We start from the raw sequence: 14,492 nt of genomic DNA on the forward strand, positions 1-14,492 counted from the left end.
ATCTGAAAAAACTTAGCTCCCCAAAGTGATCAATCCTGTGAGAGACTAGGAAAACCTCTGGGATTTAACTATAGCATTTGTCTTCCTAAGGAGATGACACCTGGCATGAAAAGCTCTTGAATCAGCTACTATGCAGAAGATAATGCAATATCCCCTATGTTAAATGATTGGGGTCAGGATTTTAAAACGGAAGACTATCTTCGCATTTATATTTTCAGTAGAGTTTGTTTGGACCTCTTTTTCCGAAGGTTTACCAAAGCCATTTGACCTTACCAGCCAGATGGTGGAACAAGGAAGCCTGAGGGGGAGAAGATGTGCTGACAGCCGCTACAGAGAGGGGCCCGAGGAAAAGCAGTAAGCAGTCTCTGGCTCCCCCGGTGAATGTGTGGTGTCAGCCTCTGCTGGATTCTGTCTGTGGTTTAAGCGGAGGGAAGGCTCACTCAGTGAGGCAGAGAGGGGGGCAAGTGTATTGTGTGCCCTAATTGCACTATGCCCTTTTGTTTTCCACTGTTTCTCAGCCCCATCCAAAAGTGTGGATGAGGGAGAGAGAAAGAAAACATTATTCAGGCTCTGGAATTCAAGCGAGGAAGCAGTTCACCTCAAGGCCTTTCTTAGTGGACCTTACCAGAACACATCCAGCCTCAAAGAAGCCCGCCACTGCCTCAGAGCTGTTTTCCAAGTTTTGCAAGAAATGCACGGCCTTCCTCATTCCTGGTGTGGTTAGAGGTATACCCTGCAGTTTGTTGTTCCAGATTTGAACCATGAGGTTCCGGCAGAGTTTGAGATGTTCTGACATTCTGTCTGTGATGGTCTCCTTCCTCTTGCTCTTGCCTTTTTCTAACAATTTTTGTGATCTTTTAAAATTTTTCCCTTGGAGGGTGGCTTCGAGGCTAGTGGCTGAAGCTCAGACTCACTGAAATCTGAACTTGGTCTAGCATCAAAGTCCGACCCAACATTTTATTTTATGTTCCTTTTCAGCCGAAGTTGATTGCTTGGCCCGTTGAATTTTAGAATCAAATCAACGTGGCCCCAAAACCTACATCAGATGGTTTGGTATATCTGGCCAAAAAAAAATGTTATGATTTTGCTCTGTATTGCTTTAAAGATTTTTAAAATCTTCTTGGAAAGGAATTTTAAACCCTTCTAAGTTGTTCTTGCCAACTGCAGTCCCATATTCATGTTTTGAATTAACTTAATTTACTTCAGACTTCTCTTAATACAATGCCATGTTCTTCTCATTTTAATTTTGACCCACTCAGTGTCCTGTAGTTTCTTATAGGTGTAAATCAAATTGTAGCTATGAGACCACATTAGAGAATTGTCTATATGTATTTATAATTTATATTTCCGTGGATGTCTGGTTCAGCTGCATATCTCCAACCATAGAATATGACTGTGATTCTCTCGGCTAACTTGGTCATTCTGGGGTTTTACTCTCACCTTTTCCTTCTCCCATGTCACTCTTTCTTTTCCTTCTCCTTCCTCCTCATTCCTGCCTTCCTCTCCTTCATTTTCTCTTCCTCCAGTTCCCTCCTACCCTTTGCTCGTGCAGTTTGCTAGAACAGAGGCTTGGAGTATGGGAATGTGAACAAGTCTTCCCATGACTGGGGACTGAGGTGGGCAAAGTGCAGCTGTCCCCAAACCTCAGCCACACTGACCCGACACATGGCCACAGTGACCCCAGACTCAGGGCCCAGAACTCTCTCCACTGGAGTTTGCTGTTGGGCTGTGGTCTTTGGGTTGTGGTAACAGGTCTTTTCCTAGAAAAATTCTAAAAATATGTTGCCAGTTTAAGATTAACCTCCTTCTGTCAGCACATGCTCACGAATCAGACAAACTAGCCAAGAGAAGTGTCCAAATGCACCAGCCAGTGGTCAATAGAGCTTCAGGGAAGGTTTCTGGCCTGGGATGTTCCTGAGGGAGTCCTCCCAGCCTCCCCATGGGGGAAAATAGACTCCATAGGGCTGGGTGTGGGGGCAAGTCTAAAGCTGAGTTCTGTGCAATTTTGCCTTGAACTGGCCCTTCACTTTGTAATGTAGCTTTTGTCTAGAACATTGAAGTGGTTAGTTGGAAGAAGCCTTAGGATTTTCTATACATTAAATCTACCCGAAGCCCAGTTATCCAAAGAGGTGGATGGTGGTATGTGTCACAGAACTGAGCTTTAGCTTTGTGGCTCTGACTGAAGAAGATGCCAGCCTGCTTTTCCAGTAGAAGGAAATGCTCCAAAATCATGGGTGATCAGAGTATCCCTGAAACAATAAGGGGCTCCATTGACCTTGTAATTTACATGTGATGTCTGTAGTATTGCCTCACCTATAAGCTTATTTACGATGGAGAAGAGGATGGTGTTACTCATAGCAATACCTGCCTCATAGCAGCATTGCAAGATTCAATGAGAACACATACGAGTATCAAGAGCCTATATGGGCTGGCCCTGTAGAAGAATTTCAATAGTTGCTTATTCTTTCATGTAACCAGTCTCTATTTGGCATGTACTAGGGACTAGGACTGTGCCTGATGCTGGAAGACATTGGGGAACGCAACAGAAAAGCTCCCTGTCACCTTGGACCTTTCAGTAGTTATTTTTTTTTAATCACTTTTGGGAGTAAAAATGTCTTAAAGCAGAAACAATGAGGAGGAGTAGATGAGCAGTAAAATACTCCAGAAACTATGAAGGACCTGGACCAAAACAAACAGCACAATTAAAATATTTGTAAAGCCTTATAGTATTTCCAAGAGTGAGAAAGGGGTTGCCAATGTTGGAGTTTGGGTTTGGCAGCTTTCACTGACAGCTGGATTGAAATGAGAAGGGTGATGCCAGATTGAGTAATTCACAATTTAAAACAGTGTACCTGCACTTAAGGCTGGGTCTTTGTTTTTCACTTCTGGAGCGTCACTGCATCTCCTGAGGCTCCCTGGACAACCCCTGAGGCCCTAGGGGTCAGTGTGGATGTCACCCACATTATGCTGGCCAGAGCTGCCACCACTGTGATACAACTAAGCTGGCTGCCTGTATGACTGCCTTTCCCTCTGCATTTGCCTTTAGGGCAGAAATTGCAGAAAAAGCCTATATTAATCATGCCTCTCCAGAAAAACAGAACAGATAGGGTGTGTGTGTTTGTGTGTGTGGAGAGAGAGAGAGAGAGAGAGAGAGAGAGAGAGAGAGAGAGAGAGAGATTTGTTTTAAGGAATTGGCTTATGTGATTGTGAGGGCTGGCAAGTCCAAAATCTGCAGGGTGGGCCCAGAGGCTGGAGACCCAGGGAAGAGTCGATGTTGCCACTTGAGTCCCAAGGCACTCTGGAGGCAGAATGCTTTCTTCCTTGGGGACCTCAGTCTTTTCTCTTATGGACTTCAACTGATTGAAAGAGGCCCACCCACATTGTGGAGAGTAATCTGCTTTATTCAAGGTCAACTGATTTAAATGTTAATCACATCTTAAAAAAAGACAAAACACCTTCACAACAACATATAGACTGGTGTTGACTAAACATCTGAGCCCCATAGCCTAGCCAAGTGGACACATAAAATTGCCATCATGGAACCCAAGAGTATTTCCTCAGTAATCTGCCCCTTCATGTGGACTTGAGCTCTAAGGACAGGCCTAAGGGGAACATGGGACCATGAAGGAACATCGACCCAGATAGCAGCAGGAGATTTGAATCCTTGTCCTGCTGTCTGCCACAAGCTAGTTGAGTGGCATTAGGCATGTTTCTTCATCTGCCCTATAGTTTCTTGGTGGTGGGCGCATGGTAGAGTGGTTTGCTTCATACTATGTCAATATTTTTCCAGCAACTCTTCAGGACTTTGAGCTCCCTGAGGTCAGGGAATGTGTGTTTTTCATATTTACCTCCCCCCCCCCAACACCTAGTCACAGTGCTGTTGAACACAGTAGACCTTTAATCAAAATCTGCTGGATGGATGAATATAAAATAGAATGATGTCTGGGTCTGCCACTTGCTAACTATGCCTCTCTGAAAAAGTCACACAGCCAACTGAAGTCCCCGGTAATTTGTAAATGAGAAAACTAGCTAAGTTCCCTTTCATTTATGAGAGTTTATGACTTCAGTGACAACTCAGGCAAATGCTACCATTATCATCATCACAAAAAGCACTGTCAGAGTAACTTACTACACATGGGTCTAGGCAGAGTCCTGTCAAAGAGAATGAAAATGGCACAGTCTCATCCCTGTGGGAGCTCCTTGTGCCAAGGCTTAGTGATGTGGGGCTTTATAGCCTCAGGACACCTGCAAATAAATTACTGGAATTGGCACTTTACCTCATGAATCTTTTCTTTCCCAAGACCTCAACAAGTGTGGAATTTTTTTTTTTTTTTTAAATTAAATTTATTGGGGTGACAATTGTTAGTAAAATTACATAGATTTCAGGTGTGCAATTCTGTATTACATCATCTATAAATCCCATTGTGTGTTCACCACCCAGAGTCAGTTCTCCTTCCATCACCATATATTCGATCCCCCTTACCCTCATCTCCCACCCCCCACCCCCCGCCCCCCTTACCCTCTGGCAACCACTAAACTATTGTCTGTGTCTATGAGTTTCTGTTTCTCATTTGTTTGTCTTGTTCTTTTGTTGTTTTTGGTTTATATACCACATATCAGTGAAATCGCATGGTTCTCTGCTTTTTCTGTCTGACTTGTTTTGCTCAGCATTACTCTCTCAAGATCCATCCATGTTGTCACAAATGTTCCTATATCATCTTTTCTTACAGCCGAATAGTATTCCATTGTGTATATATACCACAACTTCTTTATCCATTCATCTATCGAAGGGCATTTTGGTTGTTTCCATGTCTTGGCCACCGTAAACAAAGCTGCAATGAACATTGGAGCACACGTGTCTTTATCTCTAAATGTTTTCAGATTTTTTGGGTAGATACCCAGAAGAGGGATTGCTGGGTCATATGGCAATTCTATTCATAATTCTTTGAGAAACCTCCACACTGCCTTCCATAACGGCTGTACCAGTCTGCATTCCCACCAACAGTGTATGAGGGTTCCTTTTTCTCCACAGCCTCTCCAACATTTGTTGCTATTTGTCTTGTTGATGATAGCCATTCTGACTGGGGTGAGGTGATATCTCATTGTGGTTTTGATTTGCATTTCTCTGATGATTAGTGATGTTGAGCATTTTTTCATATGTCTATTTGCCATTTGTATGTCCTCTTTGGAGAAATGTCTCTTCAAGTCCTCTGCCCATTTTTCAATTGGGTTGTTTGTTTTTTTGTTGTTGAGTTGCATGAGTTCCTTGTATATTCTGGATACTAGCCCCTTATCGGAGGCACTGTTTGCAAAAATCTTCTCCCATTCAGTTGGTGGCCTCTTTATTTTGTCAATGGTTTCTTTTGCTGTGCAGAAGCTTTTAAGTTTCATATAGTCCCATTTGTTTATTTTAGCTTTTACTTCCATTGCCTTTGGAGTCAAGTTCATAAAATGCTCTTTGAACCCAAGGTCCATAAGTTTAGTACCTATGTTTTCTTCTATGCAGTTTATTGTGTCAGGTCTTATGCTTAAGTCTTTGATCCATTTTGAATTAACTTTGGTACATGGTGACAAATAGCAGTCCAGTTTCATTCTTTTGCACGTGGCTATCCAATTCTCCCAGCACCATTTATTGAAGAGGCTGTCTTTGCTCCATTGTATGTTTTTAGCTTCTTTGTCAAAAATTATCTGTCCATATTTATGCGGTTTTATTTCTGGGTTCTCAATTCTATTCCATTGGTCTATGTGTCTGTTTTTCTGCCAATACCATGCTGTTTTGATTATTGTAGCCCTGTAGTACAAGCCAAAGTCAGGAAGTGTGATACCTCCATTATTGTTCTTTTTCCTTAAGATTGCTTTGGCTATTCGGGGTCTTTTGTGGTTCCAAACAAATCTGATGATTTTTTGTTCTATTTCTTTAAAATATGCCATTGGGATTTTGATGGGGATTGCATTGAATCTGTATATTGCTTTGGGTAATATGGCCATTTTAACTATGTTGATTCTTAAGTGTGGAATTTTTGAAATCTTGCAAACAAGGTTGCGTATACTGAAGGTGCCAAAAAAATGTATACAAATTTTAAGAAAGAAAAGAACTATTAAAATTGTAATAGTCAATATATAGTGATAACCAAAGATGAATACAAGTCACGTTTGACTTTTGAAACTACAAGAGGTGCTCAAAGTGGTTACCATCAGTGTCCAGACATTTCTGACTACGGCGAACTACTGCTTGAGCAAAGTTGACCATCTCTTAAAATGTGTATACATTTTTTTGGCACCCTCTCTGTATGTTTTTTACTGCATGCACTGAATATAAATTTGGAGGTCAGGAATCCTAACCGATTGATTCCCGTTAATGCAGCGTGGGATGGTTTATGAGCACCTGCCCACGTGCTGGCCCTTGGATGATCACAATATTAATGTTAGTAAGAGTGAACACTTACTGGGCACTTCCTCTATGCCAAGCATCATGCTCAGTGATTTGCATGCCTTGTCACTGGTCATTCTCTAATGATCTCATGATGTGGGTACTAGCATCAGCTCTAGAAGAAGAAACTGAGGCTTAGAGAGATCAAGCCACTTGCTCATGATTGCACAGCTAAGTGGCAGAACTGGTACTGGAATCCAGATGTGTCTGCCCCAGAGACTGAAACCCTTGCTACAGACTCGTTCATGACCTTGGAAATGTCACTTAACTTCTGAACTTCATTATGTGACAGTGGAATTCAAGGAGACAATTTCCAGTTCCTTCTAGTTCTTAAGGTGGGAAACGGTCCATCCAGCTTAGTGGGCTGTCTCCACTGCTCACCTCTCCCCAGAAGCGGGGTCCTTGCAGTGCAAATGGGAGTGTTGCTGGGTAACTGCAGGGCTGTAGGATGTTAGCCACATAGAAACTGGTAGGAACCTGACCCAGTGGGAAAGGAGCAGAGAAGGAAATGGCCAGAATTTGTTCTCTCCATCCATGCATGTTTAATTCCCCTACCTGAGGTGGGAGAAAGGAAACTGGGATGCATTTCCCATCCATTCCCAACCCTGCCTGCATAGTTATTCAACTACACTAGACCTTGACAAATCAGGGTGTGAAGAGAGATGGACAGAGAAAAAAAGGGTACAATTGGAGGCCTATCCTGACTGGAATGGTTTGTGCTTGATCCCCCGTGGGATGTGGAATTGCCCTTCCATTGAGTTACATCCCTCATCAGTTGTTCCGTCTATCCTCCTCCTAGGAGCACCAATAACTCTGTGCAAGGAGCATTCCCAAAGCGCTCATCCATGACCAGCCAATCTTACTGAATATGAAATTAACAACAGCAAAAGAACAAAACAAAAAACCACGAGCATTTATTGAGTGCTCACTATGAGACAGGCATTGTCCCCAGCTCTTTCAAGTATTATCTTATTTAATTCTGGCAACAATCTTATCAGGTAGATGTTAGTATTATTCCCATTTAAGGAAGGGGAACCAGGTTTAGGGCATTTGAGCAACTTTTTTCAGGTTCCAGGTCTAATAAGAGGTGAAGCTGGAACTTGGATTTCGGTCTTTCCAGCGCCACCACCGTGCTCTTCTCCTGGTCCCATACCCTGTTGCCTTGTGTCTGACTGAGATGTTTTCATCCAGCCTGCCAGTGTTCAACCCTTGGCTCCTACCAGACGCCCTGCAACCCAGTGACTGGACAATGTGACTGTCAGCCGGGGATTACAGGACGGCGGTGTGACAGGTGCCTCTCAGGAGCCTATGATTTCCCCCACTGCCAAGGTAGGGAAGACATCAGAATGCCGAGGGTGGGTTCCTCTCTGAACTGTGTGCAGCCAGGCTCCCAGAGCAGCCTGCAAACCCCTGGAGACCCACCACTGGTCTCATCTATACATTTCACCCTAATCTGCCTGCTTCCTTCCCAGTTCAAGGCCTCAGAGGGAGGCAGAAATGATTTATTCCTAATTTTTTTAAAAAAATTCCCATGTGTTATAAATTTGTGTTTCTTGATTCCCGTGTAAATTCTCCGTCGGTAGCAGTGTGGCAAACGTGACCCCTTTTAGATGACTCTGTTAAGCCCAGTGTTCCTTGTTCCCATCCCAAGGCATCCCGGTTTGTCTCTGGGTCTGGGCTGTGGCACTGACTTTGGCTGCTGTATCATCTCCCAAGGGGAGTTCCAACAGGTCCTCTTTCGGCCGAGCTGAGCAGGACCTTTGCTGGATTTCTGCCCCTCTTTCCTTGCCTACCACTGGCCTCCTGGGAATTGTGTCATCACACATCAGCATAGATCTGAGGGACAGGGGAGTGGGACGAACCAGGTCTCTTTGGTTTGGAAAGAGCGAGCCAAGGAGGAAACACTGTCATGGGACAATGGTACTCATCCTTCCACTGATACAAGAGATTGCGAGTCTGCATGCTCTGTGGCCGAGGTCATGGACCTAAGACGCCTGGGGGATCTCACTGTACTTCAGGTGCCTGCAGCCTGCAGTGGTGAGTAGCTCCTGACTGTGACTTTCAGAGGACCCTTTCTCTGTTGAGAAGAGGTGTTTGTGAAAGGCTGAACCAGACTTTCCATCAGGAGAATCTGTTTTTCTTAGACCCCTTCCTGTTCCTGATAGCAGTGCTTGGAGCCATGCATTCAGAGCTGTCTGAGACAGAGCCACAGCTCACACTGGGCTCCCCAGAACCTGACTCACCAGAACCCTCAAGAGACCAGATTTTCTTGCTGGTGGAAACTGTAGCCAGCAGTCAGAAGGGGCTGCTTGCCTAAAGGTCCCCAGAGCGTGAGGCTGTCCAGGACTGGGTCTGCTCACCTCCACAGGGTCAGGAGTGGAAGGGATGCTGTGGGAGTGCTGTGTCAGTGGGCAGTGGGGCTGGGCAGCAATGAGAATTTCTCCAGAGCTTGTTAGCCTGGAGAGGAGCCAAAGGCTGGGTGTGGCCAGGTTGGAAAACCACAAAGAGCAGGAAGGTCATTTTGACTAATACAGAAGAATGCAATGGAACGTCAACAAAGAAAAGAGGGACAGAGGGAGAGGGGGAGAGAGAGAGAAGGGGAGAGAGAGAGAGAATATGAATTTCATCGAGGAAGAAGCTGAAACAGACTAAGACTAAGAGGGGACAATAAAGGCAAAAAGTCTAAAGAACAATTTGTAAGAAAACAAGAGTTTACTTAAATTATTGGAAAAACTTGGCTCAGAGCAGGCTTACCCAACCTCTCTTCATTTCTAATATTATGTAATCCTAACACTGAGCCATTGCAAGATCCCAATTTATTGAAGAGAGATTATATTGGGCTTGTAATACTATATTGAAAAATAGTATGTAGAAATAATTTTAGTACAGTTGAGGAACAAAGGGGTTGTGATGTTTAGAGAATTAAGTCTTGGTTAACTAAAAAATGTACTTAGAAAGTCCATAATGTCTTTTTAATTGGACAATTAAAAAAAAAAAAATCTGTTGGTGCAATATTGCCCTCTTCTGGATAATCCTAAAGATGCTCAAAATTCTAGAGTCTCCCTTTCCCAGTCTCCTCCATCATCAGTTAGAATTGAACTTTGAGTAGTAGGCAGGGACTAGAGTTGTTCAGTAGCAAAGGGGGTGACTTGGGGATTAAGGGCTCTAAAGATGACTTGGGGTGCTTTTTTCTGAATTACATGCAAAGTCCTTGTTACCCGTCTATCAAAAAATATAAATGTAGAGGTGCTATGTTTAAAAACAAGTAAATCTTTTAAAACTCAAAACATCACAATAAAGAGACAAACAAATAAACATTAGCACCCAGATATTTAAAGCACTTCTGAATCACATACAGGCTCCAGCAGTTCCTGTGACCTAGCCGGTACCCTTGACTCCAGTTTGGTAAGTGGAGAATTATTAAAGGGTTGCAATTCTAACTATTATTCTGATGCTTTTTAAAAGACTAACACATTTGGGAGCGTCCTGAAATTAAAAGTAAATTAAAATGAGGCCTAAGGCCAAATTGCTTAAAGAGGTCATTGCTTGTCTTCAAAATGCATATGTAATATTATGACTTTTTTTCAAAAACAAAAGAATAAAGTTTACTTAAGCTGAATTCTAGAGTCCTACAATTTAATTGTTATCGTTGATTACTCTGAGGGCATTGCCACCCTGGAGCCTGACATACATGATTAAAATTAAGAAAACAGAAGGCCAAATTCACATAAATAAAGCTGTATGTGCACAAAGTAATTGCAATTTGTGTGATATTACTACCAGCACAACAGTACTACACTATTTGGATTAGTTTTCTAAGCATTTTAGAAATTATCTGTCTTCTTAGCCTCAGAGCTTGGAGACGCTGGACCTCTGGCCCTGCAAGGGCGATGGGAGAGAGGTTCTGCCTCTTTCCTATGAGCCTAGACGATGTTTAAGCACATGTCTTTACAAAACACTTTCAGATAAACGTAATTTTCTACTGATGCTCACATGTTAAATATTCAGATATTTTTCCATTTAAATTTATAGTCCAGACTGTAACAGAATCAGCAATGCCAACGTTATAAATCAGAGTGATTTTTAAATTTTTCTTTTTCTGTATTTTCCAGTTTTGTTTTCACCAGAAATATGCATTACGTGTATAACAAATAAATGAATAATAATACAAAAGCAATTAGCAGACTGTTGAAATCAACCCCGTACTTTTATTCCCCCTGGATACACTTAATTTACTTTTCATGCTCAAAACACATTTCTGTGACAAGCTTTGTACACAACACATGTTTGAAAACATGCCTAATTCTGAGATGTCAAATCTTAGTTTCCTTTTCTTTTAAAGGGGCATTGCCAGTGCAAGCTTCATGTTGCAAGTCCTACGTGCAGCATCTGCAAACCATTATATTGGAATCTGGCCAAAGAAAACCCCAATGGATGTTCAGGTAAAGCTTCTGGTACATAATAATTTACTATATTGTAGCTCCCACTTAATTTTTTTCGACCCCAGTGACTAAACCCATGAAAGAGCTATTCATTTAATCGGTTCAGTTTGTTTGAAATTTTGTGTAAATATTTTGATGTATTTTCCCCCCAGTTTTGGCAGAACTCTCATTTTCAAAATCTCAGCCAAGGATTTATATCCCGTTTCCATATGTATTGTGTTGTTTGTGAAGACAGCTACTTGATAAATGGTTTTTACTGCCTTGTTTTTATAATCCAATCTTTCTGACTTGATTTTATTTTCATTTTGTGCTTAGATTAAAGCCAAGATAAGACTCAAAACCACTGAATTAATGATGGCTAAGTGGAGTGAATATCCTTAAATAGAGTATATTTTTATGTAAGCGTGTCAGTAATAACCTTGACATTAGAATCATTTAAAAATCCCGAGATAGCAGTTTTTCTATTAGAGTGGTCATAAACTAGCCATTACTCTTTGTAGGTGGATGGTATTGATCTGGCTGTTCTGCTGACGCCAGAAAGCAGTCTAATTTTAGGCTTCAACAGTGCAAACTGGAATTCTGCTGAAGCATGCTAGGAAGTGACTGCACATGTAATATTGCTGGTGTGTCATGTTCCCAGAGCCGGGGAACTGTCCTTTGTGTAACCTTGGTCGAAGGATGTTCTCTTATTTTCACAGAATGCCAGTGCCATGTGTTGGGAACAGTGAGTGGAATTGGAGAGTGTGGGCAGGTAATGTGAGCCAGTTTTTCATATGGTACCAGTAGAATGTTACAGCAATTGATTGTGGCGTTTCTGTGGGAGGACACTATACAGGACAATTGCACTGCACGCATGGTGATCTTTTTGAAAGTTTTCAGACGCTGGCTACACTGTTTCATATTACACAAAGCCAGTTTTAAATCTTGAAGCTTAGCAAATGCTGTAATCTTAATCCAATTTTGTCATCTGGCTCATTGTTCTACAGCGAGATGGCGACTGTCACTGCAAGTCCCATGTCGGTGGTGATTCCTGTGACACATGTGAAGATGGATATTTTGCTTTAGAAAAGAGCAATTACTTTGGGTGTCAAGGTAAATACTTTCACAGGGTCCTGAGTTAAGCAAAAGTGTTGATGGGCAAAGACCGTTAGGATAAGCTTTCTTCTGAGTTCATGGTCTTCGTGCAGACTTTCTGATGGATGGGACTGACAAATTCTGTCCAGGGAGTTGGGCCAAACATTCAGGTGTAACTAGTAATAAATTGCAAATGGGGCTGCTTCCACTATTACCAGCACACTGTTGATTTAATTCTAAAAACATAATTAGAATGGGAAAGTCATTGTAACTAACATCAAGGCTTAGTAATGTTAAAGATGTATTTTGTATATCTTTATACAAGAACCTCACACCAGATTTTTAGAGATAATGTTGTGTTAAATAATAAAACTGCGGAGCAGCAGTTGCCCCACAAGACTATTCTTGTATCTCCCACTACCTCTCTTAGTACACAGTGTTTATAATAGCACTATGTTGCCAAATCATTTTTAGCTCCTGGGCTACTGTCCCTTTATCTTGGATGACAGTGTTGGAGCTGGCCTACAAGTGCACCTCCAACTTACAGGTAGACTTTTGGAGGGAGATGCTATTTAGTTTGGGAGGTTCATACATATTTCAAACACCTGCTGGATGTAAGATGTGGCAGGGGAAAGAGGGCACAGTGCTGCATCCCTTGGCTCACTGATTTCCACTTCTTCCGGAGGCTGGAAAGCATCGGCATGGGGATACTTTGATGAGTAACCACTGCTATTTCTTGACTTTCAGGGTGTCAGTGTGACATTGGTGGAGCAATCACCCCCATGTGTAGTAGTTCCTCTGGAGTATGCCAGTGCCGAGAGCACATCGTGGGGAACACTTGTCAGCGGTGAGTCTTCAGGAAGGTTTCTTCCCACAGTAATGTTATGGAAGAGTCTTGTCTGTACTGACAGTTCTGGTGAGGAGAGAAACAGTCCTAAGGAGCGAGGGCAAATGGAGCTGTACTGATATTTGAAATGTGGACACTTGTGAGTGAGTCCTATTAAAACAGGAGGTAAGGTTGCCCCTAAAAACAGTTCCACTTTATAGGTCATGGAGCAGCCTACTGCAAATTTCCCACAGGTACAAAAAGCTATGTGGGAGATACTAGAGCTGCATGCATGAGGCAGGTTCCCATGGCAGAGCCTCCATGGAGGAGCCAGGCAGGTCCTGCTTCTCTCTTGGGACCCATGAGTAGGGGTGTTAAGAAAATTTCAGAAAGGGGAAGAAGTCCCTCATCTCACACAAGAGCAAATTAAAATGAAACTGTAGGAGCAGGGGAGCGAAGTGGAAACTGATATCCCAAAGAAGCTATGTAGCACATATAGCAGCATACTGTCTCTTCGTCTTGTCGTATTTAGCAATTTACATATATTTTTGAAACCATGATCCGTCCATAATTTTCCCTCAGTGGAGGAAAGAAAAAAACTAATTTTTAATATTCTGACTTTTAATCATACGCTGGAAACTCTGTGAAATGCAACTTGTAAATCTCAAGTACCTTCACTATTGATGCATTATCAACAGATGAATAAAGAAATCTTTTATGTAGTTAAGCTAAATTGTTCCTATTTAGAATGGCACGTCTCTACGTTCACTCCATGTTTCCAGCAATTGAATTCTAAAAGTCAGAGCATCTCAGCTGTGCTTTTTTCAGGCATTTCTAAACAGCAGTCACTGCTGGACCATGTAATACAAGGTATGTGAAGGAGGAGGACACGTCTGTAGACTTGTTTTCCTGCAAACTAGCCAGGCGCATGGTGGACCAGAGGAATTTTGTAAACAGGTTCAGAAACATTTTCCATCCAAGTTTTATCTCTTTCCACTCTCGTGTTGATAAAGTGGTTTTTTCCCTACTTAGCCAGCATAAGTTTTTTTCTCCTTCCATCTGTGTAGGTGATTGACTAATTTGGGGGTTGAAATAATGCAATGGAATAGAAATTAAATTGCCCACCCAGAGGCAAACATATCGACTTTTTACATTACAGTCAATACATATGTATGAAATTTAGAACATGTCCTTTGATTTGGTGGTAAATGATAAACAAAATAAAAGGAACATAATAGATACCAGCAGCATAGGTACCTTTTCTTCAGGTTGGTAAATCTTGCCTCCTTCTGTCCTAAACTCCTCTGAGCATTTTCAGTTTTTCTTGCAAGTTGAGAATGCATTCACATTCACTTTGTTTTCTAAATAACTTTGGGATAATAAATGTAATATATATTCACTGTAAAATTTTCCTAAGTACCCAAAAGTAAAAGGGCAAAGATTAATCTTCATTTCAGCATCCACAGAAAACCCCTTTTAATATTTTTTTTGTATGTATCCCTAGGATTTTTCTATGAATAAAAATTAGTATTATTTTTTCCATATAATTTATATCAATTTCATCACATGCTATTATGAACATTTTCCATTATCATCAGTCTTCAAAAAAAATTAATGGTTACATAATATTTTATAATTTAATTAATGATTTCATAATTATTGTATATTTATGTATAAAAACAACATACATGTTGTTTCCAAGTTTTTACTAATATAATAT

The 14,492-nt window shown here is 41.6% G+C and overlaps 1 protein-coding gene across 1 annotated transcript in view; it reads left to right on the plus strand.

Annotated features, from left to right (window-relative positions):
* Positions 1-14,492, plus strand: part of LAMA3 (laminin subunit alpha 3) — a 264,040-nt gene that overhangs the window by 113,048 nt on the left and 136,500 nt on the right. The window contains exons 13-18 of the mRNA XM_088797937.1: positions 7,622-7,759; positions 9,789-9,835; positions 10,773-10,872; positions 11,571-11,623; positions 11,859-11,964; positions 12,694-12,793. Of these exons, the coding sequence (XP_088654063.1) occupies positions 7,622-7,759; positions 9,789-9,835; positions 10,773-10,872; positions 11,571-11,623; positions 11,859-11,964; positions 12,694-12,793 (544 nt within the window). The remainder of the gene's footprint in view (positions 1-7,621; positions 7,760-9,788; positions 9,836-10,772; positions 10,873-11,570; positions 11,624-11,858; positions 11,965-12,693; positions 12,794-14,492) is intronic.

Source organism: Rhinolophus sinicus, chromosome 4, assembly GCF_057876585.1.
Source record: "Rhinolophus sinicus isolate RSI-liver-muscle chromosome 4, RSI-T2T, whole genome shotgun sequence".
Taxonomy (NCBI): domain Eukaryota; kingdom Metazoa; phylum Chordata; class Mammalia; order Chiroptera; family Rhinolophidae; genus Rhinolophus; species Rhinolophus sinicus.